The sequence below is a fragment of the Schistocerca americana genome, unplaced genomic scaffold (genome assembly GCF_021461395.2).
Source record: "Schistocerca americana isolate TAMUIC-IGC-003095 unplaced genomic scaffold, iqSchAmer2.1 HiC_scaffold_17, whole genome shotgun sequence".
NCBI lineage: Eukaryota > Metazoa > Arthropoda > Insecta > Orthoptera > Acrididae > Schistocerca > Schistocerca americana.
The window spans coordinates 1247347-1273985 of record NW_025725790.1 but is presented as its reverse complement, the minus strand read 5'-3'; the positions used below and the strand labels follow the sequence as shown (position 1 = coordinate 1273985).

Genomic DNA, 26639 nt, shown 5'->3' with positions numbered 1-26639 from the left:
AACTCATGCACAGGAGGATTGTAGACCATCGCAAATTCCATAGTATCTTAAGCAAAAATCAGTTTGGTTTTCGTGCCGGTCTTTGTACTGAACAGGCAATATTCTCTTTCAGCAACCAAGTTTTGGAAGCCATTAACAAAAAAATGTCTCCAGTGGGTATTTTTTGCGATCTTACGAAAGCCTTTGACTGTGTAAACCACCAAATTCTTTGGAAAAAGGCAGAATACTATGGTTTAGGTGGTACTGTTGGCTTGTGGCTACAATCATATCTACAGGATCAGAAGCAGACTGTAATGCTAAATGGCTCTTCTGGAGAAATTGCCTCGTCTGAATGGGGCATGATAACGTGTGGTGTGCCTCAAGGCTCCGTTTTGGGCCCACTGATTTTCCTCATCTTTATTAATGATCTTCCTCTTTGTTCTGAGACAAACAGCAAATTTACCCTGTTTGCCGATGATACCACAATTCTAATTGACGATTTGACTGATCATGATCTTGAAAAAACTACAACTACTGTTTTTAATGACATCTTAAATTGTTTCTCCTCAAATGGTCTCTCACTCAATGCAGATAAAACTCATTATATGAGGTTCCATACATCACAAAGTAATCCCAATGAAATTGACATAAAATGTAGAGATCAACCAATACAGAAAGTTGAAGAAACAAAATTCCTGGGTGCTTACATAGACAGTAAATGTAATTGGTCAGTTCACATTCTTCATCTATGTAAAAAACTTAGCTCGGCAACATTTTCACTACGGGTAATTTCTTCAGTGGCTGAAGTTGACACTATTAAGGTTGCCTACTTTCGCTACTTCCACTCATTGATGTCATATGCTATCATATTCTGGGGGAACCAACCGCTTGCAAAACAAGTTTTCACCATCCAAAAAAAAAAGCAATCAGAATAATGTGTGGGGTTAATCAAAGACACTCTTGCAGGTATCCTAACAACTGCCTCACAGTATATTTTTTCCTTGCTGACCTTTGTGTGCAAAAATTATTCCATCTACCAAGACAACAGTAAATTCCATGGTTATAACACCAGAAACAAAAACAATCTACATTTAGAAATGAAACGTCTCACTCTGGTACAAAAAGGAGTTTACTACTCCAGCATTAAGCTGTTCAATGCTCTACCACTACATATCAAATGTGTTCATACAGAACTGCCAAAATTTAAACGAGTTCTCAAAGATTACCTGACAGAGAAATCTTATTATACTGTGGATGAATACCTGAAAGAAAATGTATACCATCACTAAACTTATTGTGTCTAGAAGTAGTTCAATTGATTTAATTGTGCATTTGGGAATTAGCTCACTTTTTGTAACAACAGATTGGCTGTACATGTATTTACTCTTGTAGGCCTAATATCTGATTTAACTTTGTGCTCTTGCCTTTAACCTTTATTTGAAACTCCTTTTTCTGTCAAATGGTTGTTATGTTATCTAGCTGATACTGTATCTGTTACCGTATTTATAGTATGTCTTACTTAAACTATGTACAATTTGCCATTGAATTGCCCTTGTATAGTTTAAATTGAAACCTGTACAATTTGACACGTTCCATATCCTTGTGATTGACTCACTAACTGGATCTATGGAACAAGAAATAAATAAATAAATAAATACTGAAGTGTGATCCAAGTCGCACAAATATGGCTTTAATAATAACCTCCGAACAATATGCCTCTAAGGACTCAACAAGACACAGAACACTGATGTGCACATTACAAACTAGAATCACACAGAGAGTCAGTCAGCACTGTTCCACACTAATATATGTGCGAGTCACCAGCAGATGGCACGGCAGGGACCGCACAGCACGCTTGGCTCCCAGAGACGGCCTCCAGCAGCCAGCCTGCAATGATCAGTCGGTGACCAATTTAAAGACGCATGTACGGCAACACCACTCTCGGTGCACTCACACTGACATGTACTAGTAGCACGATACAGCAGTGATGAGTAGTAGTACCCCTCCTGTCTTGTGCGCCTTTTATCTGGCTCTACAATTTACTTTCCTAGACCCACACAAATGCCTGATCCTCCTAATTCAATTTGCTCTGCAGACTATTTAAAACTTTTGAAGAAAAAGGAGCCACAATTGCACTTTGTGTGCCAGTTACTTTCCAATACATTGGCACCAGCTGATCTTATTTAAGAATACTCAACTTTCGTAGCCATACTTACAGCACATCCTTTGCTTCCTGGCCTAAATCCAAGTTAACTCCCAGCCCCCCCCCCCCCCCCCACACACACACACCCCTCTCTCCCCCCCTCGCAAATCAGCTAGTTGTGTGGTGTTATCTCACGTCACACCCTAGTCTATGAGTGCCCAGCTGTCTGGCACCTGACCCCCCTACCTGCACCCCTAGCTAGCCCACAGATGGCTCCCCACTCTCCCACGAGCCACTAAATGCTTCCCTCCAAACCCCTCCCATCTCTCTCCATCTCTCACATTGCCTCAACCCACCCCATCCTACCCCACTCTAAAGCCCCACCTCACTCCAGAACACTCACCATGGGCCAGTAAAGAGCTGGCAGTTGAGCGACCACAGCATAAGGAGACATGCATGCGCATGTGAGAGAGTGTGTGTGTGTGTGTGTGTGTGTGTGTGTGTGTGTGCGTGTGTGTGGGCGCGCGCACATGTTTTCCCTACAGCTAGAAAAAGAAAGTGCATTCTGGAAGCTCGCCAAGCAACGTACCTTTTAGTTTGGAATGTAGAAGACGAGGTACTGGTGGAAGTAAAGCTGTGAGGACGGGTCGTGAGTCGTGCAAGGATAGCTCAGCACTTGGCCACGAAAGGCAAAGGTCCCAAGTTTGACTCTTGGTCCGGCACACAGTTTTAATCTGCCAGGAAGTTTCATATCAGTGCACACTCCACTGCACGGTGAAAATCTCATTCTACATACCTTTTGTTCGTGTGCCTATCGATGAGACAGTGCTTCTGCCTTTTGGTGAGCCATCTCCTTTATTCCTAAATAATTCGTAATTTTCAACAGAAACTTTCTGTACCTTATTGTTGCATCCTACATTACAATATGCAATTTCCACAATATGTGGTCATCTGTGAATATAATGGGGGTAACAACTGTAGGAGACCAAAAACTGACTGCAGTAAGCAAGTTCAAGTTATTGTACGCTGCAGTAGTTATGCAGAGGTGAAGAGGGTCACACAGGATAGGCTAGCATGGTCACCTCCATGAAACCAATCTTCAGATGGAAGATCACAACAATAAAAACATTTGATTCAGCATACAACAGGCTCCAAACAGCATACACAACCTGTATGCTCAGAAACACAGAAAATCATATTGGTTCCATCAGCAGGAAACTTCAGCCCGTAATTGTTATGGAACACTGCGGCGATTTTGTTCATTAATAAAACCCAAAACTGGGGAGTAATAAGAGAGTATTGTTGTAACTTCTTATCAACCTGGTTACCAAAATACATATTAAGAACACTGGTAAAGTGTTATTTTGAAGGGGTCACTCCAAAGCGCCACGAAAGTATTTGAGCAATGTATAAAATTAGAGAATCAGTGCACAATATTGAAAGCCTATCTACATTATCTATATCTGCATGACTAGTCTGTAATTCACAATTAATTGCTGGCAGAGGGTTCAGAGAACCACCCTCAACCTATTTATCTACCATTCCACTCCCCTACAGCATTTGAGGAAAACCAAACACTTCAATATTTCCGTACAAGCTCTGATTTCTCTTATTTTATTACAATGATCATTTCTCCCTATGTAAGAGGGCTCTAACAAAATATTTTCACATTCGGAGGAGAAAATTGATGATTGAAATTTTAAGAACCTGCTCCAGCAAAATGCTTTTGCTTTAATGACTGCCACCCCAATTCACATGCGATATCTGTGGCATGCACTTTCCTGTTTCCCAATAATACAAAATGAGCTGCCCTTCTTTGAACTTTTAAATGATGTCCTTTGTCAGTCCTATCTGGTAAGGATCTCACACCATGCAGAATACTCCAAAAGAGGACAGACAAGTATAGTTGTAGATAGTCTCTTTAGTAATCCTAATCTTCTAAATGTTTTACTATTAAATCACAGTCCTTTGTTTGCTTTCCCACCGCGTTATCTATGTGAGCATTCCAATTTAAGTTATTTGTAAATGTAATTCCTAAGTATTCAATAGACTTCACAGCCTTTAGACCTGCGTGAATTATCATGTAACCAAAATTTAGTAGATGCCTTCTACTACTCATGCGGATGACATAACAATTTTTATTATTTAAGGTCAGTTACCACTTTTTGCATCATATGGATAGGTAGCCTAAATCATTTTGCAGTTCGTTTTGATCATCTGATCACTTTACAAGACAGTAAATGATATGCAAGACTGTAAATGATAGCATCATCTAAGAGGACTGCTCAGATTCTTTCTTAAATTGTTAATGTAGATCGGCAACAGCAGGTGGTCTATAACACTTCCTTGAGGAATGTCAGATATCACTTTTGTTTTACTTGACGATTTTCCATCAATTACTATAAACTGTGACCTTTCTGACAGGAAACCACACATCCAGTTGCACAACAGAGACAATACACCATAGGCACACAATATGATTAGAAAATACTTGTGAGGAACTGTTTCAAAAAGTCTTCTGGAAATCTACAAATATGGAATCAATTTGAGAGCCCCAGTCGGCAGTACTTATTACTTTGCGTGACTAAAGAGCTAGCTGTGTTTTAAAAGGTCAATATTTCTGAATCTATCTTGGCTATTTATCAATGAATCATTATCTTTGAGATAATTCATAATATTCAAACACAATATATGTTCCAAAATCCTAATGCAAATCAACATTAGTGATATGAGTCTGTTATTTAGCAGATTACTCCTCTTTTCTTTCTTGAGCATTGGTGTGACCTGAGCAACTTTTCAGTCTCTAGGTATGGATCTTTATCAAATGAGTGGCTATATGTTGTTGTTGTGGTCTTCAGTCCTGAGACTGGTTTGATGCAGCTCTCCATGCTACTCTATCCAGTGCAAGCTTCTTCATCTCCCAGTACCTACTGCAACCTACATCCTTCTGAATCTGCTTAGTGTATTCATCTCTTGGTCTCCCCCTACTATTTTTACCCTCCACGCTGCCCTCCAATACTAAATTGGTGATCCCTTGATGCCTCAGAACATGTCCTACCAACCGATCCCTTCTTCTGGTCAAGTTGTGCCACAAACTTCTTTTCTCCCCAATCCTATTCAATACTTCCTCATTAGTTATGTGATCTACCCATCTAATCTTTAGCATTCTTCTGTAGCACCACATTTCGAAAGCTTCTATTCTCTTCTTGTCCAAACTATTTACCATCCATGTTTCACTTCCATACATGGCTACACTCCATACAAATACTTTCAGAAATGACTTCCTGACACTTACATCTATGCTCGATGTTAACAAATTTCTCTTCTTCAGAAACGCTTTCCTTGCCATTGCCAGTCTACATTTTATATCCTCTCTACTTCAACCAACATCAGTTATTTTGCTCCCCAAATAGCAAAACTCCTTTACTACTTTAAGTGTCTCATTTCCTAACCTAATTCCCTCAGCATCACCTTACTTCATTCGACTACATTCCATTACACTTGTTTTGCTTTTGTTGATGTTCATCTTATATCCTCCCTTCAAGACACCATCCATTCCGTTCAACTGCTCTTCCAAGTCCTTTGCTGTCTCTGACAGAATTACAATGTCATCGGCGAACCTCAACGTTTTTATTTCTTCTCCATGGATTTTAATACCTACTCCGAATTTTTCTTTTATTTCTTTTACTGCTTGCTCAATATACAGATTGAATATCATCGGGGAGAGGCTATAACCCTGTCTTACTCCCTTCCCAACCACTGCTTCCCTTTCATGTCCCTCGACTCTTATAACTGCCATCTGGTTTCTGTACAAATTGTAAATAGCCTTTCGCTCCCTGTATTTTACCCCTGCCACCCTTAGAATTTGAAAGAGAGTATTCCAGTCAACATTGTTAAAAGATTTCCCTAAGTCTACAAATGCTAGAAACGTAGGTTTGCCTTTCCTTAATCTTTCTTCCAAGATAAGTCGTAAGGTCAGTAATGCCTCACATGTTCCAGTATTTCTACGGAATCCAAACTGATCTTCCCTGAGGTCGGCTTCTACTAGTTTTTCCATTCGTCTGTAAAGAATTCGTGTTAGTATTTTGCAGCTGTGGCTTATTAAACTGATTGTTCAGTAATTTTCACATCTGTCAACACCTGCTTTCTTTGGGATTGGAATTATTATATTCTTCTTGAAGTCTGATGGTATTTCGCCTGTTTCATACATCTTGCTCACCAGATGGTAGAGTTTTGTCTGGACTGGCTCTCCCAAGGCCGTCAGTAGTTCCAATGGAATGTTGTCTACTCCAGGGGCCTTGTTTCGACTCAGGTCTTTCAGTGCTCTGTCAAACTCTTCACGCAGTATTGTATCTCCCATTTCATCTTCATCTACATCCTCTTCCATTTCCATAATATTGTCCTCAAGTGTATCGCCCTTGTATAGACCCTCTATATACTCCTTCCACCTTTCTGCTTTCCCTTCTTTGCTTAGAACTGGGTTTCCATCTGAGCTCTTGATGTTCATGCAAGTGGTTCTCTTATCTCCAAAGGTCTCTCTAATTTTCCTGTAGGCAGTACCTATCTTACCCCTAGTGAGATAAGCCTCTACATCCCTACATTTGTACTCTAGCCCTCCCTGCTTAGCCATTTTGCACTTCCTGTCGATCTCATTTTTGAGACATTTGTATTCCTTTTTGCCTGCTTCATTTACTGCATTTTTATATTTTCTCCTTTCATCAATTAAATTCAATATTTCTTCTGTTACCCAAGGATTTCTACTAGCCCTCGTCTTTTTACCTACTTGATCCTCTGCTGCCTTCACTACTTCATCCATCAAAGCTACCCATTATTCTTCTACTGCATTTCTTTCCCCCATTCCTGTCAATTGTTCCCTTATGCTCTCCCTGAAGCTCTGTACAACCTCTGATTCTTTCAGTTTATCCAGGTCCCATCTCCTTAAATTCCCACCTTTTTGCAGTTTCTTCAGTTTTAATCTACAGGTCATAACCAATAGATTGTGGTCAGAGTCCACATCTGCCCCTGGAAATGTCTTACAATTTAAAACCTGGTTCCTAAATCTCTGTCTTACCATTATATAATCTATCTGATACCTTTTAGAATCTCCAGGGCTATATATGATTTCTAATGGAGCTATTGTATCAGCATTCTCTGAAAGAAACATAACTGCTTTATGACACTGAGGAGAGCTACTACTAAGTTACTCACAGTTGCAGTTGTTCTTGATTTGAATACTGCAATAATAACTTTGTTGTCTTTGGTGAAGAAATTTCAGAAATCCGTGTTTAGTAACCCTGCTTTAGTAGCACTGTCATCAGTAATATTACCACAGCTATTGCGCAGTGAAGGTATTGGTTGTGTCTTGCCATTGGTGTACTACACATGCAACCAGAACCTCTTTGGATTTTCTTCCAGATTTCAAAACGAAGTTTCACTATGGGAACTATTAAACACATCTTGCACTGAAACCCACCCTAAGTTTCGAGCTTCAGTAAAACATCGCTAATCTTGGAGATTTTGCATTCTTTTAAATTTTGACATGCTTTTTTTCATTGCTTCTGCAGCTGAGTTTTGACATATTTTGTGCACCACCCTTTTAATTTATTTGGTATCCTTTCAATTTATTTGGTATATATCTCTTAATTGTTGTCGATACTATTTCTCTGAATTTAAGCCATGTCTGGTCTACACTTACAAAGTCAGGCTTGAAGGAGTAGAGACTAAGTAGAGACCGTCTCCTTGGAAGGCATTAAGTTAATTTTTATATGCTTTCTCATTAAATGCCCTATTGTGTAGGGCTGAAAATTAATAGGGATAAGGTAAACAGAATGTGCAAAGTAAGTGGAAATTACTCGTCTCTTCCCCGATTACAGTGCAATAGAAGATAATACAAGATGTTGACAGATTGCCATATCTCGGTAGCTTTATATGTAATAATGAGGTCACAGATGCAGAAATCACCAGCAGAACTGGAAAATCAGTCCATATGGCAATTAGGTCTGTAATATGCCAACAAAGCTTTGACTACACTCCTTTATCGTTTATATGTGTGAGACTTGGAAAATGTCAGTAAAATCAGCACACAGTCTCCATGTTTTTCACCAACAATGCTAGAGATGAATTCTGAAGATGTTAACCCAACCAAGTTACAAACGATGAAGTGCTGAGAATAAGAGGTCTACACAGCCTGCACAAAATTATTGTTGAAAGAAGACTGAGGATTGCAGGTTATGTTCTACGCATGTAAGGTGGAAGAATCCCAAAATCAACACTGTTGTTGAAATCAATGGACAGATACAGATGTACAGGAAGACCTTTTAACACCTGGAACTTTTGCAATGAATCTTCAATCCATGGACACAAACTTGGAGGAAGGTGAGAACTTGGCAGCTGATCAAGTCAACTAGTGGAAACCAGTTCCTTGTATGGTACACAGCAAATCTGAGTAAGTTAGTAAGTAAGTAAGTAAGTAAAGTACAACTGGGGATTTTGCAAAACTGTTGGATGATCGATATTATTGTCTAGATTTGACACTGTTGGACTTCTACCTTTTCCTTGATGTGTATTCTTCAAATTGTGAGTTTTACGAGAAAGCTGATAGATACTCACCAATCAACCTTCCCTGACACGAACTGACATTGTCTCTTTATAAATTCTACTGTGCTAACAATTATCTACTGAGAATCCTCGACTAGGTCTCCGCAGCTCAAATGAGCCAGTTTCTTTTAAATTTCTGTCTTTGGCTATAATTGTCTTCCAAGTATGGTGACACAACATCCTGTCATGAAACTTTTGCCTTTACACTTGTTTACTTTTCTGGACACTGCCTTTTTCTGCACTGTGCACTAAATACACTATGTGAGTAATGTCCAATCTCCAACAACCAATCGTGAACTGTAAACAGCTGTAAACTCTACCAGGGCACATAACAAACAATTAACATTTGTGTTTTAGTGTTCTAGGCTGTGAGGTCATCAGCGGACAAATAATTTAGTACCTATTCCTGGACAGCCAGAGTGGCCATGTGGTTCTAGGCGCTACAGTCTGGAACCGAATGACCGCTACGTTCGCAGGTTCTAATCCTGCCTCGGGCATGGATGTGTGTGATGTCCTTAGGTTAGTTAGGTTTAATTAGTTCTAAGTTCTAGGCGACTGATGACCTCAGAAGTTAAGTCGCATAGTGCTCAGAGCCATTTGAACCTATTCCTGACGTGCTGTTGTTTGGAACAACAACTGACATGATCCAAAATATTACTTTCTTTTATTATAGCTTCACTTTTATTTTGTCTAATGATTACTAATTTCAGTATCAAATTCCATCATCAAGCCACTATATGATCAGAAAGCATAGTGTATCGTTAAAATATTGTTTAATAAACAGATTACCATTATATCATCATTCCTTAAAGTAATGTCCAAAGTGGAAGGACAGATGATTAATTTTGAGTATATACTAAAGTCAGAGTACTGAACCGGATATGAAAGAAGGAAAACCAGAAGGGCAGTGAGAGACGGGTGCCTTCTATCACCTTACTTCCTTAATATGTTCATCAAGGAAGTAATAACAACAACAAAGAAAAGATGACCAGAATCAAAAGGTAATTTCTGGAATACGCCATGGAAATGTGATAGGACCATTACATTTACAATGTATATAAATGATCCAGTAGAAAGTGTCAGAGGCTCCTTAATATTGTTCACAGGTACTACACTTGTCCATCAGAAAGTAGCAATAACAGAAGACAGTATCAATTTGCACAATGACCTGCAGAGGATTGGTGAATGATGTAGGCTCTGGCAGTTGACCCTGCACATAAATAAATGTAACATATCACACACACACACACACACACACACACAGGAAAAGAAATCCAATACTGTACAACTACACTATTAATGACAAATTGCTGGAAACAGAATCTACCATAAAATATCTAGAAGTAACTATCCAGAGCAACCTTAAAGTGGAATGACCACATAAAACAGCAATAGAAAAGCAGATGCCAGACTAAGATTCACAGGAAGAATCTTAAGTGAATGTAAATTACCCCTGTGTCCTTACCCAGTAAGACTGACAGAAGAGAGAAAGAAGATCCAATGAAGTGCGGAGTGTTTTGTCACAGGATCATTTAGTCGCTGTGAGATCATTACAGAGATGCTCAGCAACTCCAGTGGTAGATGCCATAAGAGAGCAGTTGTGCATCACGGAAAGATTTACTACCCAAATTTCGAGAGAGTAGTTTCCGAGAAGAGTCTGACAACATAATAGTTTCTCTCATATACAATTCACGAAATGATCACGAGAAGAAAATTTGAGAAGTTAGAGATAATACAGAAGTGTACTGACAGTCATTCTTCCCAAGCACTGTTCACAAGTGGAACAAGGCAGAGGGGATCAGTTGGTGGCATGAGACGTACCCCCTGCCACACACAGTTAGGTGGTTTTTGGAGCATGATGTCGATATGGAAACTTAATTGCATGCATATACACTGCAGATTGATGACATCACAATAGTAAATCAGAGTAGGAACTAAATAAAATGTTTCAGGCCTTAAATCAAGAAGTGGTAAAACTAAAGCTAAAAATGAATACAAAGAAGACAAAAGTTATGGCTACAGACAAGAAAGGAGGAGGAGGTAGGACTGACACAAGAACAGGCAATGAGCAACTCAAGAAAGGAACTGAAATTCAATATCTCAGTAGCATTTTGCAAGAAAACAATCAATATTTCAAGGCATTCAAGAAAAGAATAGCACAGGTGAAGAGTTCCTTCCAAAATAAGAAGAAGCTGCAACTGAATAAACATATCAGCTTCCACATTAAGAAAATATTTGTAAAGACCTTTGTGTGGAGTGTTCTGACACACAGATGCAAAATCTGTACATTAGAATAGCCAAAGGAAGCTCGCCTCAGACCTGCTGAAATGTGGTTCTGGAGGAGAAGTACAAGAACTATCTGCATTGACAGAAAAATTAAAGGAAATAGGAGAGAAGAAAGAACCACTGAAAGTTATAGGCCAGGGCAAAGCAAAATACACTGGACACTAAACTGGAGACGATAATCTTTTAAAAAACATTTCTGAAGGCAAGATCGTAGGTAAGAAAACAAGGGGATGACTGAGAACATCCTACTTAAACAATATGATCAATGAATGGGATTTTCTTCACACATGGAGATGAAGACAACTGCTGAAGAGAGGAAGCTGTGGCTGCAGAGACAAGGTTTAACCTTTTGGAAGAGTAAGGACAAACTAATACAAAATATGAGTCTGCATGGTAGCTACATATGGAATAAATGACAACTTCTTGTGTGCAGTCATCAAGTCACTTACCTCAGTAGGTGTCTTATCTACTAAAAGTAAAGGTCACTGTTGTGCTTTCAATAGATGTGAACTGCACCCTGAAAATGGTATGTCTAGTTTGCAGTTGTACAGAAGCTTTTTATTTTGCAAAATGGTTCAAATGGCTCTAAGCACTATGGGACTTAACATCTGAGGTCATCAGTCCCCCAGACTTAGAACTACTTAAACCTAACTAACCTAAGGACATCCCTGCCTGAGGCAGGATTCGAACCCGCGACCATAGCAGCAGCACGGTTCTGGACTGAAGTGCCTAGAACTGCTCGGCCACAGTGGTCAGCTTTTATTTTGCACAGAAATGTTTGATAATAAGATGAACTGATGCTGGCACTTGCTACTGAAACCAGTAGTACTTAGACACAACAAAAATGTGACTACAGAATTAAGAATAATTTTTCCAAACAATCGAGTATTTTTACCAAAACAACACCACAATAGTGGAAACTTATTTTAAACTAAAGACACAAAAGAAAAAAAGAGAAACTGTAAAGATCTTGAGTCTCATAAGACTCCCTTGGGAGGAAAATATAAGATTTTTAATTGGTAAACTTGCAAGGCATCCTTTTTATGTTGTATAAACTACGAAACTGTTAGCATCGTCAGCTAAAATTTACTTCTTCTGTCTTAATATACCTTCCTTCACTTACAGCTGCAGTGTGGAGACAGCGGTGAGGGTGGGAGCGGGGATGGGGGCGAGGGTGTGGGCATACTGCTTTAAAATGGTGATTCTTGTATTGATATTCTTAACAACAGATTTATATCTTTTGTTTATGAAAGTCTGCATGCGATGACAGCTGCACTAGTAATACCTTCACAGGGTCGTATTCAAGTTGCAAGGCTAGATCTATGCCAACCATGACACGCTCCCAGCCTTTCCTCCTCGTGATCTGGTTGTAGCGTTGGGACTGCAGGGTGTCTAAGCTGATGTTCAGACCGTCAAGCCCTGCCCTCTGCAAGGCAACCAGCTGTCTTGTCAACATGAGGCCATCGGTTGTCATTAAGACACTTTCGAGATCTTTTATTTCCTTCGAAGCACCCGTGAAACAGCAAATTATTCTAAAGAAACTGAAACAAATAATTTGTAACATTGCTGCTGCATATGAAACAAAACTCCAGTTGATAAATTGAAAATACAAATTCCTCAAAAGTTAACTGTACATTTGCCCTAATACAAAGAGATAAGAAGGGTTAATAAACTGAATTGAAGAATGCAAGTTAAGATAGCAATGAAAAAATAATTAGAGGCATAAGATCACCTACTGCAACAGGGAAATGGGAATCAATATGAACCATTACCCAGCTACTGTCAACTGATTCCATGTCTCCATGCACACTGTATAAACCACTGTGGGTTTGTCCGACAAAGTACATTGTTGTACCACACATTATGGTTTTTCCCCATTCAATGCTCATGTGGAGTGTGGGAAGAATGATTCTTTAAATGGTTCTGTGCATGCTGTAATTAATCTTGCCTTCATGGTCCCTATAGGAGTGATACATATGCGGTTATTGTATAATCCCTAAATACCTCACTTAATACAGGTTCCTGAAATTTCATAAGTTAGGTTTTGTCATATATTTGGCGTCTATCTTCACTTGTCTGGCATTTCCAATTTTTAGTAGCTTCTTGATGCTCTCCCATGCATCAAATAAATCTATGATCAATCATGCTACACTATTTTGTATACATTCAATGTCTGCCATTAGCCTTATTTGTTATGGGTCATACTTAAGCAATATTCTAGAATGGGCCACACAAGTATTTTGTAAGCAATGTCCTCTATAGACTGATTGCATTTTCCAGTATCTTACCAATGAATTGAAGTCTGCATTCTGCTTTGCCTACAAGTGAGTCTATGTCACCATTTCATTTCATCCAGATATTTGTATGAGTTGACCAATTAAAACTGTGATTATTTGATAATGTAGTCATACAATACTGTCTTTTTTTGTTTTGTGATGTGCTCCAATTTACATTTCTGAAAACTTAAACTCAGTTGCCTATCTTTGGACCAAATTGAAATGTTATGATCTGACTCAAATTTGTGCAGATTTTTTTCAGGCAATAATTCATTATCATCCAGGAAAAGTATGAGGTTCCTTATAATATCGTCTTCCAGAACATTAAGGTACAACATTAATGTAATGGTATAAATTACTATAACTGTATAAATAAGTTTATAAGTGTGTAAAATACATTGAACTATTTGTTACAACAAAATATTGTACCGGTATACTCAGCAAGATGTTAAATCAGCAGATAGCTACATTTTATGTTCAACATTTTGTGTACAGCATATATGCTGGAAAGGAATTATACCCAAATTAAATAAATCTGAAGAAATGGTAGTGTGTGTCTGGAAAAAAAATCCGTAAAAACTCATACAGTCCAATTTGCTATTATGTCACTGTTACTGAAATATAATACAAATAAACTGAATTCGATGAACATTCTCAGAGTGCAATATGCCTCAGAGTGAAATGCACAGTAATGTCAACATTATTTTTTAGGCTATGTTTGTGAAAATGGATGAAAGCAAACCACACATTTTGTTCTCAATCTGCGGAAGCATTATGCACTGTGAAACACTGTACTGCTGTTATACATAAAAGCTGTCTCATTGCCAACATCTTTCCCCTGCTGGCTGTTCTACACTTCTCATAACTAATTCAACACGTTGTAAGATATTTTATGCTGTATGACACCACAGTCCAATCTGGTTAGGATAGCATAAAAATAATATATGAATTTCAGTATTGAAACTGGAAAAGCAGAACAGCTCTCATCACACTGGATATCAAATCGAGGTTGGATTACAGCCATGGGTACATCATTTCATGCTACTCAACTGAATGTCATATGTCAGAGTTCTTCAACTGTAGTGGCTGGCGACTGGTGGCTGGCGGCTGGTGGCATACCCATCTCTTGGCATCCTGTGAACAGACGTTCTCCACAGGTGACAGATTTGAAGAAAATGCTGGATACGGCAACAGTGGAACACTCTCTGTATCGAGGTAGCTCAGTACAGCTCAGGTGATGTGTAGTCTTGCATTATCTTGTTAAAAGATAACATCAAAGAAAGACTTGTAAGGGATAGAACAATTTATCAGCTTCCTGAACATCCTTCCAACAGCGAGGAAAACAAAATAAACAAGAAAGAAGAACAAAAATACAACGCTGCTGACATTCCTAATTTAAACTAGAGGTATGTGATGCTGTAAATATGATTCCCAATTACCAAATTGTGAATACGCCCGATTTAAAAATTTATCACCATAATGTGCAATCCCTGCGTAATAAGATCGACGAAATTAACGTTCTATTAACACATGAACTTAATGATATCTCAGTGTTATGCATTTCTGAGCACTGGCTTAACCCAGAATTAATCCAGAATACTAAAATAAACAAATTTGTCTTGGCTGCTTACTACTGCAGGAAAAACAGCAAACAGTGTGGGGTAGCAATTTACACAAAGGATAATGTAGATTTTATTACACTACCTGACTTAACTAGGGCAAATGTCGAAAAGGATTATGAAATTGCAGCTATAAAAATTACTCAGTTCAACCTGGTTATTGCTACAGTTTACCGATCACCGTCTGGGAATTTTGAACTTTTCTTAAACAAAATGGAGTCATTGCTAAATAAAGTAAATAAAATGGATTGTGAATTTATAATCTGTGGTGACTTCAATATTGACTTCCTCATGAATAGTGGAAATAGGGAGACCATTTTGAACCTTGCAACGTCCTTCAATTTAAAGGCTGAAGTAAAAGCAGCTACCCGAGTATCAGAAACTTGTCAAACAGCTCTTGATCAGTTTCTAGTAAATAAGAGTTTACACAACACCTCACTAAAAATTTTCAATGCAGGTTTTAGTGATCATCTTGCTCAAATATTAAGCATAAAAGTACAAGGCAGTATTATTAACAACATGTCTTTTAGAACAGCATATCGAAGCTATAATCAGCATAATGTGAACTACTTCAACAACTTATTACACAAAGAAAAATGGCTAGGAGTGTACAAAATGAATGATATTAATGAAAAATTCGACACTTTCATTGATACATTAACCCATTTCTTTGAACTTGCATTCCCACTGAAAACATTAACCATACGGGGAAACTCTAGAACAAACAGCTGGATCACAAAGGGAATAAGGGTTTCATGCCAGAAGAGAAGACTACTTCATGAAATATGTAACTCGAAAAATTCCTCACCTGTAGTACGCGCATACTATAAAAAATACTCCAAAATATTAAGAAAAGTAATAAAAGCAGCAAAAATAATGCATAATGATGAAATCATTTATAATTCAGCTAATAAATCAAAGGCTATGTGGAGTGTTATAAAAAAAGAATGTGGAGAATACAAACAACCTTGGAAAAATATAACACTATCACATAAAAATAAAAAAGTAACAAACCCCTTAGAAGTAGCTAACACATTTAACAACTTTTTCACAGGTGTTGCTGAAAATATGTTACAATCAAACTTTAAGAGCATCCAGGCAAATGAATATAAAATAAGTACATGTAGAGGATCAATGTACATCGGTTCTGTTTCACAAGATGAAGTAGCTAAAGCAATAAAAGGACTAAAAAATTCCAAATCGGCAGGTATTGATGGTATACCTGCAACAGTGTTAAAGAAGAGCGCATCAAACCTAACTGAAGTACTCACACATTTATGCGACTGCTCACTTCAGGCAGGCACTTTCCCTGATGTGTTAAAAACATCAAAAGTTATTCCTGTATATAAAAAAGGGGATAAAGACAATGTAAATAACTACAGACCCATCACAATTTCCTCCTGCATCTCTAAAGTACTGGAAAAAGTTATGTATGAGAAACTTATGAAATTTATAAATAAAAACAGCATCCTATGTAATGAACAACATGGATTCAGAAATAAGAGGTCAACGACAACTGCTGTCTATGAGTGCATCAATTTCATCCTAAACCTGATGGACAAAAAACAGGAAACAATAGGAGTCTTTATTGACTTGTCAAAAGCTTTTGACATGGTGGACCATAAAATTCTGCTATCAAAGCTAGAAAGATATGGTATTCGAGGTCTGTCCAACAAGTGGATCAGTTCCTTCCTGACAAATCGTATGCAGGCAGTGTGCGTCAAGCACACAAATATTGAACTAAAAACTGTATCTAATCACTTATCTGACTATAAACAAATAAAATGTGGTGTACCCCAAGGATCCGTATTGGGACCCCTTCTGTTTCTTCTGTACATAAATGATCTAAGCTTAAATATTGATGCACACAAATCAATCATATCTGCAGATGACACCACGATTCTACTAAAAGGAGATGACGATGAACAGTTACAGCAGACAGTAAACACAGTCACGAAACAACTTAGCAGCTGGGCACAGAGTAATCGGCTTGTAATAAACAGTAAGAAAACCGTTGCTCTTAAATTCCACAATGTTCCTAACAAGGACATGTTTATCCCATCAGTCTCTATCAATGACGAACCAGTTGGTAACAGTACTGAAACCAAATTCTTAGGACTTTGGCTGCAGAGTGACATCAGATGGAACAAGCATATTGAATGTCTCAATGCAGAACTGACCAAAACACGTTATCTTCTTTGTTCATTAAAATCATGCTGTAGTGAGAAAACAGTATTGAATGCATATCATGCGTACTTTCATTCTCGTCTTAGATATGGGGTCACCTTCTGGGGAAACTCTAAAATAGCTAATAGCACTTTTAAACTACAAAAAAAGGGCCATTAGAATCTTGTTTGGGTGCAAGCCTAGAGACTCTTGTAAACCCCTGTTTAAGAAATCTGGTATTCTCCCATTACCGTGTGTATACATTATGGAAACCCTTTTGTTCTTTAAATTAAATGTAATAGGCAAGGACCAGAGGCTAAAAAAAACTGTGATATACATGAGCACTTTACCAGACAAAACAGGAACTTACATATGACTCAAATCAGCATAGCACTGTGCCAAAAAGGTACTTTTCACATGGGAGTTAAGCTTTATAACAAACTTCCTGAAAACATAAAAGCTATCACTGAGGTCAATACATTTGGAAAATCTCTAAAGTCATATTTACAGCATCACGGCTTTTATTCCATTGAAGAATATTTAAATTTATGAAATGTGTTATATAAATACTTGTGTGTAAAGTGTATTATTGTAAGCTTAAATATGTATGCTTTGAAATTACTTTCAGCCTGTATATTTATAACTTGACTTGTCCAATGTCTTATGCATAAGCTGCTATGTAGACAACAGGACCAATAAAATACAATCTACAATCACGGAGCCCTTGAAAATAGGGCACAGCGATAGGCCTTAACAAAACACAAATGCAATGACTGATGTCCAAATTACTGGATATGTGAACCAGAAGTTGTGACATGTATCCAGTTGCACCCCATACCATCACATCACATGCTGGACCCGCATGAGAATGACAGGTACAATCTGGCCAGGTCTGTTGGCATCAGAGCCTCCAAACACAAGTACATCAATTGTGACGATGTTGCAGAACCGAGACTCGTCTGACATGATGACACAGTGCCATTCCTGTGTCTGGCATTGTTGTCAGTTGCACCGCTGTCAGTTCACCTCTCTCTAGAGCTGCAATAAGGGCTTGACAGTCTGTGCTGCTCCAGATGCCATCACATTGTCTGTGTGGATATCTGTCTCACTGTATACAAGCCCACTTCCTGACTAAATGTACACAACTTCACTGCAGGATCACGTACGCATGAGCGAACACTTGTCTGCCCTCTCAGGTGCTAGTTGGGTGGCACTACTGAGGCCCTGCAAGGCATTTAGCATGGCCCTCCTGAACCTACCAATTCTATGTTGGCACAAAATGAGATTCTGAGCAATGCAAGCAGCAATATAGTGAAACAATAAACCAGAGTCTCAGCAGACCATGAGCCTGCCACTGCCAAATCTGGAATGCTGATAAACATTTCTCCTTCTTCCATTATGCTTAACACGGTCTTCGTGTAAACAACCAACACTGAAATAGAATTTCTGAATGAGAAACCCGCTCCATAAGCTTTTCTTGCATGCAGAATATGCATGGGAGTGCTGAAAAGTAATGCCTCTGAATTTTTTATTCTGTTCTCAATATCGGTCGAGGTATGACACGTCACGCATATTACTTGGTCAACTTTCCCACTTCACTGACTCATGGCACACCCACCTCCCGCAAACAGATGGAGTCGGCATAGGCAGCCCACTCTGACCAGAGATTGTGAATATGTTTACGGTGCACTTCGAGGAAGAGGCCCTGATGTCAACCAAATGGAAATCCATCTTCTTCTTTTCTTCTTCTTCTTCTTCTTCTTCTTCTGTTGTGTGGATAACACACTTGTCATCTGGCCTCATGGAAGAGACAAACTTCTTGACTTCTTTGTACATCTGAACTCCACACGCCACAAAATCAAATTCACTATGGAGACCAAAGAAGAAGGAAGACTACCATAGCTGGACATCATAGTCAGGAGAATAATGGACAGCACCCTGTGCCACAGCGTGTATCTGACTCTATAAAACACAAACTCAGTTCTCCCTATGGCACTGTGAATAATTTCAATAACAAAAAGTGAGATGAATGTTGCAGCTTACAATTAATTTCCACTTTGGCTTTGTATTCAAGATCAGTCTTACCTGAGAGTGCAACATTACATCTTTAGTTAATTTAATTATATGTTCATTAGATTTTGGTTATAAGGCACGTTTTGCTGCCTAATGTTTTGTCTCCAAACACTGGAAACAATCCATGGAAGAAGAGGAGTATGTAAGACATTGTTGGACCAGGTTGGAAGAATCTGTGAATTTCAATACTCTGTAGAAGAGCTCAATCATTTGAAAATAACTTTCAGACCTTGTGGCTATTCTAACAGATATACATAGGGCACTACATTCTAAAATATTTGCATCTTTCAGCGAAAAACAAGCAACTAGAGGAAAAGTTCTCTTGCCACTTGTAAAAACAGTCGCAGATCGCGACCTCTGAGTGCTATAAAGAGAAGGTATTGACGCAGTGCTTAAACCAAACAGAAGACCACAACTGCAGCCATACTCAAGCAAATTGCTATGCAGTAGTTTCAGTGAATTTGACAATGATGTGGCTGCTCTCATAGTGGCCCAGTCATATTGTGGGGTACGGAATGCCAGTGACAGGGCTGGAATTGTAGGTGACAGATGGGTTTTTGGCAAAGCCTTGTATCAATACCTCCTTAATTATTGAGCTGAAAAACTGTAAAAAACATTCATGCAGTAAAATCACACAAAAAAATTTCCTATTTCTGCAGGTATTGTGCCTTCTGTTTCTTTTTCATTACAAAAACATATTGATTCAAGTTTATAAAGTCACAACTATGTCACTGTGATTTGTGTAACACACATTCTGGAACATGTTCCAGGAATGTCATGAAACAGACAGCTTTAAATAATTACTCTAGCTCATCTTTCAAGACTTGCATGCCAACAACAACACCATCTATCCAATCTCTTTTTATTTCACTTTCATGAAAAGATTTCTCCACAAAGGATATCATCTGCCATGTAGGTAGTGCAAGAGGAAATTCCACACTAACATTTGGGTAATCAAGTGGATTCTGTGTCTTGTCAGAACCAAGTACAATCAACCCAATTTCATCTTTACCACTGGTAAATATCTGGAAACATATTAAATGGTAAAAATAAGTTTTGTTTATAACAAGTTGTATACCAATAAAAACATCACACACAGATACTCTTTATAATATTATTTAATTGGATAGATAAAAAATCTACTCACCAAGCAGTGGCAGAACACACACATAAAAGACTGTTGTGATAGGCAAGCGTTTGGAGCCAGTGACTCCTTCTTCAGGCTGAAGGGTTGCAGGGGAAGCAAGAAGGATGAAGGAAAAGGACTGGAGAGGTCTAAGAAAAGGGGTAGATTTTGGGAAAGTCACCCAGAACCATGGGTCATGGGAGACTTACGGTACAGGATGAGAAGGAAAGACTAATTGTTGGGGACTGCATCGGGCAAGATTCGGAAACCTGAGAGCTTAAAGGTGGAAGACAGGGTAATATGCAAGACAGAGATTACTACTAAAACTGTATATGGTTAATAAGAGTGAGAAGGTAAGTGTATTGTATGCAACAGTTGTGGGAGGGGGCAGTGAAAATAGACGGGAAAGACAATGAAAGATGTAGAAAGCTAAAACGGAGTGAAGCAAAGAGTAATTACAGTGAAGAAAAGCTGAGACAGGAGAAATTAACGTAAATTAAGGCGAGGTGGGTGGTGAGAACCAAGGACACGTTGTAGTGCTAGTTCCCAGATGCGGAGTTCTGAGAAACTGGTGTCTGGCGGAAGAATCCAGGTGGCATGTGTGGTGAAACAAGTGCCGAGGTCACGTATGCCATGTTGTAGAGCATGCTCTGCAACAGGATATTGTGAGTTTCCAGTATATACACTATGCCTATGCCCACTTATCCTAACTGATAATTTGGTGGTAGTCATGCAGATGTAGAAAGCTGAACAGTGTTTACATAATAGCTGGTATATGACATGTGTCGTTTCTATTTTTCGCCTAATCCGAAATTCTGGGTGACTTTTCCAAAATCTACACCTTTTCCTGGAACTCTACAGGCCTTTTCCTTTACCCTTCTTCCTTCCCCTTCAACGCTTCTGTCTGGAGGAGCCATTGGCTCCGAAAGCTTGCCAATCACAAATAATTTATTGTTTTTGTTGTTATAGTTACTCTTTATAACCTACTTAAAATACATCACGTACCTTCCTCTCCACAATTCTTCGAACACATAGTTTTGCCTTTTGCAAAAAATCACTGCGTTTCTGTATAACATACTTGGAGTCAAAGTGTCCAACATCTATTACAATTATAAACAGAAGAAAGAAAGTCATTGTATTTATTGGCAGTATTACGCAATCAAATATTTTGAAAGAGTTCCAGTGGTATAAATTTACAAAATCTTACAAATAAATATATACGTTTATTCTTTAAATCAATTCTTAGCAATAACATAATAGTATAAATTGCAGAATCAATATAGCCAATTTTAATGTAATGACTGCAATACAAATACAATATAACAGCGGTAAGTTATAACAAATGAGAGAGAGAGAGAGAGAGAGAGAGAGAGAGAGAGAGAGAGAGAGAGAGAGGCATTTAGACAATGATTCATTACAGTGTGAAACTTATTAGAATTAAAATGAAGCCATAGTGAATTATTACATTCCAAAACTAACAATTATTGTGTTCTTTCACCCCAAAATAATACATTCATTAGGCAATGTATACTTTTAATTTCAGAAATTTTTACAGCTCTGAACTTCACTGCTTCGATGAATTTATTACATGTGTCAATGAATGAGGGTTGATAACACTGCTTTAGTCATTCAATTGTTCGTCATGTGATATTCGCAATGTTCTTAATAACTTCTTATGTAAAGTTCTATGATCAAAAAGATAATCTACGTAAGTTTTAAAAGTCGCGAATCTTTAAACAACAACTTGAAAATGGGTATATCAGTATTTTGTATACATTCTAGCATTGCTAGATTTACTTTTAAATTTTAAAGTATATGAGCAGATTGAGCGACTTTCCATCCAGAAAATTTGCTGTTGGCAAGACCTCCCTACAAAGAAAAATGGCCTTTCCGGAGTCAAATGCTAAAAAATTCATAAATACCAGCATTGTAAGTGATACAAACAGGTATTAAGCACCGGGCATAAATATCATTCTGCTTGACGAGAAAAAAAGTAGGTAGATGAAAGAGTAAATTGGGTGCAAGGATTGAACATAAACTAACCCAAATTGCACAAAAAAAAAAACATGAGGGTCACTGGTCAAGAATTGAGCACTGCCCCCCCCCCCCCCCCCCCTCCCCCGTCCCTTCCTTTTACAGGCTTACTTTCACTTTTCAGATGAGACCATGTCCCCCATATGTGAAGAAAATAGCCAATATGTAAAGAGAATTACAGATAAAGAGTTTTCTAGAATGAGATTTTCACTCTGCAGCATAGTGTGCACTGATATGAAACTTCCTGGCAGATTAAAACTGTGTGCTTGACCAAGACTCAAACTTGGTGATCGTAGCCCCAGACCTGTGTTGCCGTTTTGGGAGGTAGATCTCATATCTGGAAAGAGGAGATGACAGTTAGGGTACTATGGGTGAGCAGCTGCCATCAATTTTTGATGGTGCAGAACCCACAATAGTGGAACTGCTGCCTAGTCCAAAGGCACCTGTTACCAGTCTTACCCCACAATAGTGTATCGAATCCAGAAGTAATGTCGAAGCTGATAAAAAGTCATATGAGAGATTCCTGTAATCTAGGTGTGACTGCACCAATGCTGCATACAGCCATATCAAAGTAGAGTGGACCACACCGCTGAGGCATAGAAGAGCATTCAGGTGCGACCTACATGTCTGCTTTAGTTGGCAAAGACGGGGAAGCCATGTCAACTAGGCATCAAAGACCGGACCTAAAAAACACGATGACAGAAATGCATAACGTAGGTCATGGCAGCCAAAAAATGGATGCTATGAGTGAAAGCCCAGGATTGTGCTTGGTGTATTGCTCCCTGCATTCTGCCTCCAGCAATAGCCGTCGCGGACGAACAAAAATGATGGGGACAAAATATGTCATGCAGCTGCCGCCAGATCATTGATAGCCACAAAAAGGAGAGTGACACTCAAAACAGAACCTTGTGCAAGCCCCTTCTCCTGCAGGGGGGGGATGCTACAGGAGGCACCAACCTGTACCCAAAAAGTGTGACATGGAAGAAAGTTCTGGATAAAAATCAGGAGTGGGCCATGGAGGCCCCACTCCTTTAAGGTGGCAAGGACGTTATGGCACCATGTGGTATCATAAGATATACACGCAGATCAATGAAAACTGCAACAAGGAACTGATGCTGAGCAAAAGCTGTTCAGATAGCACACTTCAAGTGGACTAAATTATCTTCAGTAGAGCGCCCTTGGCGAAAAGCACCCTGGATCGAAGCCAAAAGATCCGGGGATTCAAGGACACAATACAGCCTTCAACTAACCATATGTTCAAGTAACTTGCAGGACACTGAGTAAACAATCTGGACGACAGCTGCCCGTTTGAAGAGGCAATTTATGTGATTTCAAAATTGGAATAACGGCATTTTCTCGCTACTGGGAAGAGAATTCTGCATTGCCCCAGGGATGGTTAAAGAAAGGCCAGGTACACTGATGGAAAAATTTGCAACACCAAAAAATAATTAATGTAGAGTAATGAAATACCAGGAATATATTTGTTGAGACAACGTATGTAAAGTGATTAACGTTGCAGGATCAATGGGAGTGTGAGACAAGCCACTGCAAATGTAAATGCAAATGCTGGTACGCTATTGTACACGTGTCATGTGTCAGTTTGTGGGATAGAGTTCCATGCCTGTTGCACTTGGTTGGCCAATATAAGGACAGTTAATGATGTTTGTGGATGGGTTGAAGCTGTCATCAGATGATGTCCAATACGTGCTCGATGGGAGGTAGAGCTGGTTATCGAGCAAGCCAAGGCAATATGTTGACACACTATAGCATGTTGGCTTACAACAGCAGTATGTGAGCAAGTGTTATCCTGTAGGAAAACACCTCCTGGAATGCTGTTTGTGAATGGCAGCACAACAGGTCAAATAACCAGACGGACATACAAATTTGCAGTCAGCGTTCGTGGGATTCATACAGACAGTTTTGTCAGTGGAAAAGCGAAAGCCATTGTTGATGCTCCACGAGTAAAGACAATCAAGACATTGCTGAAGATGCCACTAAGTGAGACAGGTTCATAGAGAATTGCAACAGAAGGCAAAATCGTCAAAAAAAAAGAGAGCCGGAGATGCCCAGTGGGAGACAGGCCATTATAGGGTTTATGGTGATAGCAAAGAGAATGACACTCAGAATGGAACCCTGAGACACACCATTTTCCTGGATAAAGGTGTCCGACAACGCAGACCCTTCATGCACCTCGAAAACTCGGTCTTTTAAAAATGTCTGAAGGAAACAGGGTAGGTGGCCACGGAAGCCCCACATGTGAAGAGTATGGACGTTACTAGCTCTCTAGCAGGTGTCATAGGCCTTTTCCAAATCAAAAAACACAGCGACAATCTGGGATTTCTGCAGAAAACCATTCATGACATGGGTGGGCAAAATAATGAGATGGTCCACTGCAGAATGCCGTGTTGAAAGCCACACTGTGCATTCATAAAAAGTTGTGAGACTCGAGCCACCATATCATCCGGGCATGAATCATATGTCCCATCACCTTGAGAACACACTGGTAAGAGAGATGGAGTGGTAGCTAGAAGGAAGAGTGTGTGTGTGTGTGTGTGTGTGTGTGTGTGTGTGTGTGTGTGTGTGTGTGTGTCAGAGAGAGAGAGAGAGAGAGAGAGAGAGAGAGAGAGCTAATTTCGGCAAGAGCTAGATTTTCATCAATAAACTGAGTTGAAGCTGCTGTTGTGGTCATCATCCAACTACTGCTTTGGTGCAACTCACCAGCCTATTCCTGCCTTTGTAAGCCTCTTCATCTCTGCATAGTATTTCAACCTAAATCCACTTAGAATGGTGAACCACCATTCAGAGAATAACTTTTTAACAACACAGTTTGACTTCTGTAAAGGCTTCTATACTGAGAATCCAACATAATATCTCACAAATTCAATTCCAGTAGAATTAAATAGTGGAAATTATCCCCTCTGTCATCTTGCCAAAGCCTTTGACTGTTTAGATTAAAAAATTCTGAGAGGGGAAGCTAAAATAGTATGGCATTAAAAGTCTTCCCCTTGCATGGATTGAGTTGTACTTTAACTACAGAAAATGGAAGGTCACATTAACAAATGATAAGACAGGAATAAGATTAAACTCAAAAAGGGAGAACATAAAATATGGTGTGGCACACAGTGTTTGCTGCCAAGTCCGCAAAAATGATTTACTTGGGGCACTGGAGGGCTTTGGAAAAACTCTAATGTTTGCAGTGTCACAAACTTATTGATGCAAGATCTAAACTCATCCATACCAGAAACATCCAGGATAATAACAGAACAGGCTTGTATAGATCCACAGGTACCAGCTTAATGCCTAAAAACTTGTATTGTGCAGTTCTAAAGAAATAAAAGTGACTTACAGATACGAATATCAAAAGTAGGGATAAATGGGTAACTAGGCTCCCGTGTTCTAAGTTCCTGGAAATGCAGATACCACTCACATGTGAGACCAGCATGTGAGTCAGTTAACCGAGAAGCTCAGTTCCGCCCATTTTGTGCTTAGAAATCTCTTACTGTATCAAACTGGACAAAGGATTGCTAACACACTTTCACTCAGTTTACTCATATGGCTTAATCTTCTGAGGTACTTCAGCTAAGCGGAAAAAATTATTTATTCTACATCTTGAAAAAGCTTCTTCAGGGACCCATGGATTCTCACACTTACATGCCTATAGAAGTTATATTCCCTAATGGTATATGTGATTAATAACAAGATTTAGTTTAAGATGAACTCAGCAATTCAGAACTGCAATACTAGAAGCAAAAATAATTTCCATATATAAAAACCTAAAATCAGGTTTGCCACAAGTTTCTCCAAGTGAAATTCCCTGATATTTCTCTGATTCCACAGACACGTTTTAGAATTTTTCCCCGACAAATTTTGAGGTCTCAAGGGGAGGTAAAGACATAAGTCGACAAAAGAATGTAAGGGCTTTGTATTTCTCCCCCATTTTGTTTTAGGGTGCAAAAACAACTAGGGTCATATGTGTCCATGCCAAAACTGTGAAACACAAAGATGAAGAGAGGAGTTAAAAATGATTACATGTCAACGTTTAATGACGGAAGATAGGACAGCTAGAAACAGGGACGTGGAGAAAGGTCTATGAAGTACGCAATAGTGAAATGGAGGCCCAGAACTAAAAATTAAATGGCCTTCACTATATTGCTACAACTGATAAAAAGTAAAACAGAGTCGACAGCCCACGCATTGTTCACTAAAATGGCCAATAACTCAGATGGCAAACCCAAAAGGGAATGTAAACTCTAAAAAAAAAAAAGGGCATCCCCTCAGGAAATGGCAGACAGTTAAAAGTTGGGTGCAATGTGCACAAAGTAGTAGGGGAGCACCACTTA

General features: G+C 38.9%; 1 protein-coding gene across 1 annotated transcript in view; it reads right to left on the bottom strand.

Moving 5' to 3' along the window:
* The window catches only part of LOC124571364 (molybdenum cofactor biosynthesis protein 1-like), a 65293-nt gene extending 52492 nt beyond the window's left edge, over positions 1–12801 (bottom strand). The window contains exons 1-3 of the mRNA XM_047131112.1: positions 12778–12801; positions 12640–12677; positions 12291–12546 (exon numbers count right to left, since the gene is read on the bottom strand). Of these exons, the coding sequence (XP_046987068.1) occupies positions 12291–12546; positions 12640–12677; positions 12778–12801 (318 nt within the window). The remainder of the gene's footprint in view (positions 1–12290; positions 12547–12639; positions 12678–12777) is intronic.
* Positions 12802–26639: the final 13838 nt, after the last annotated feature.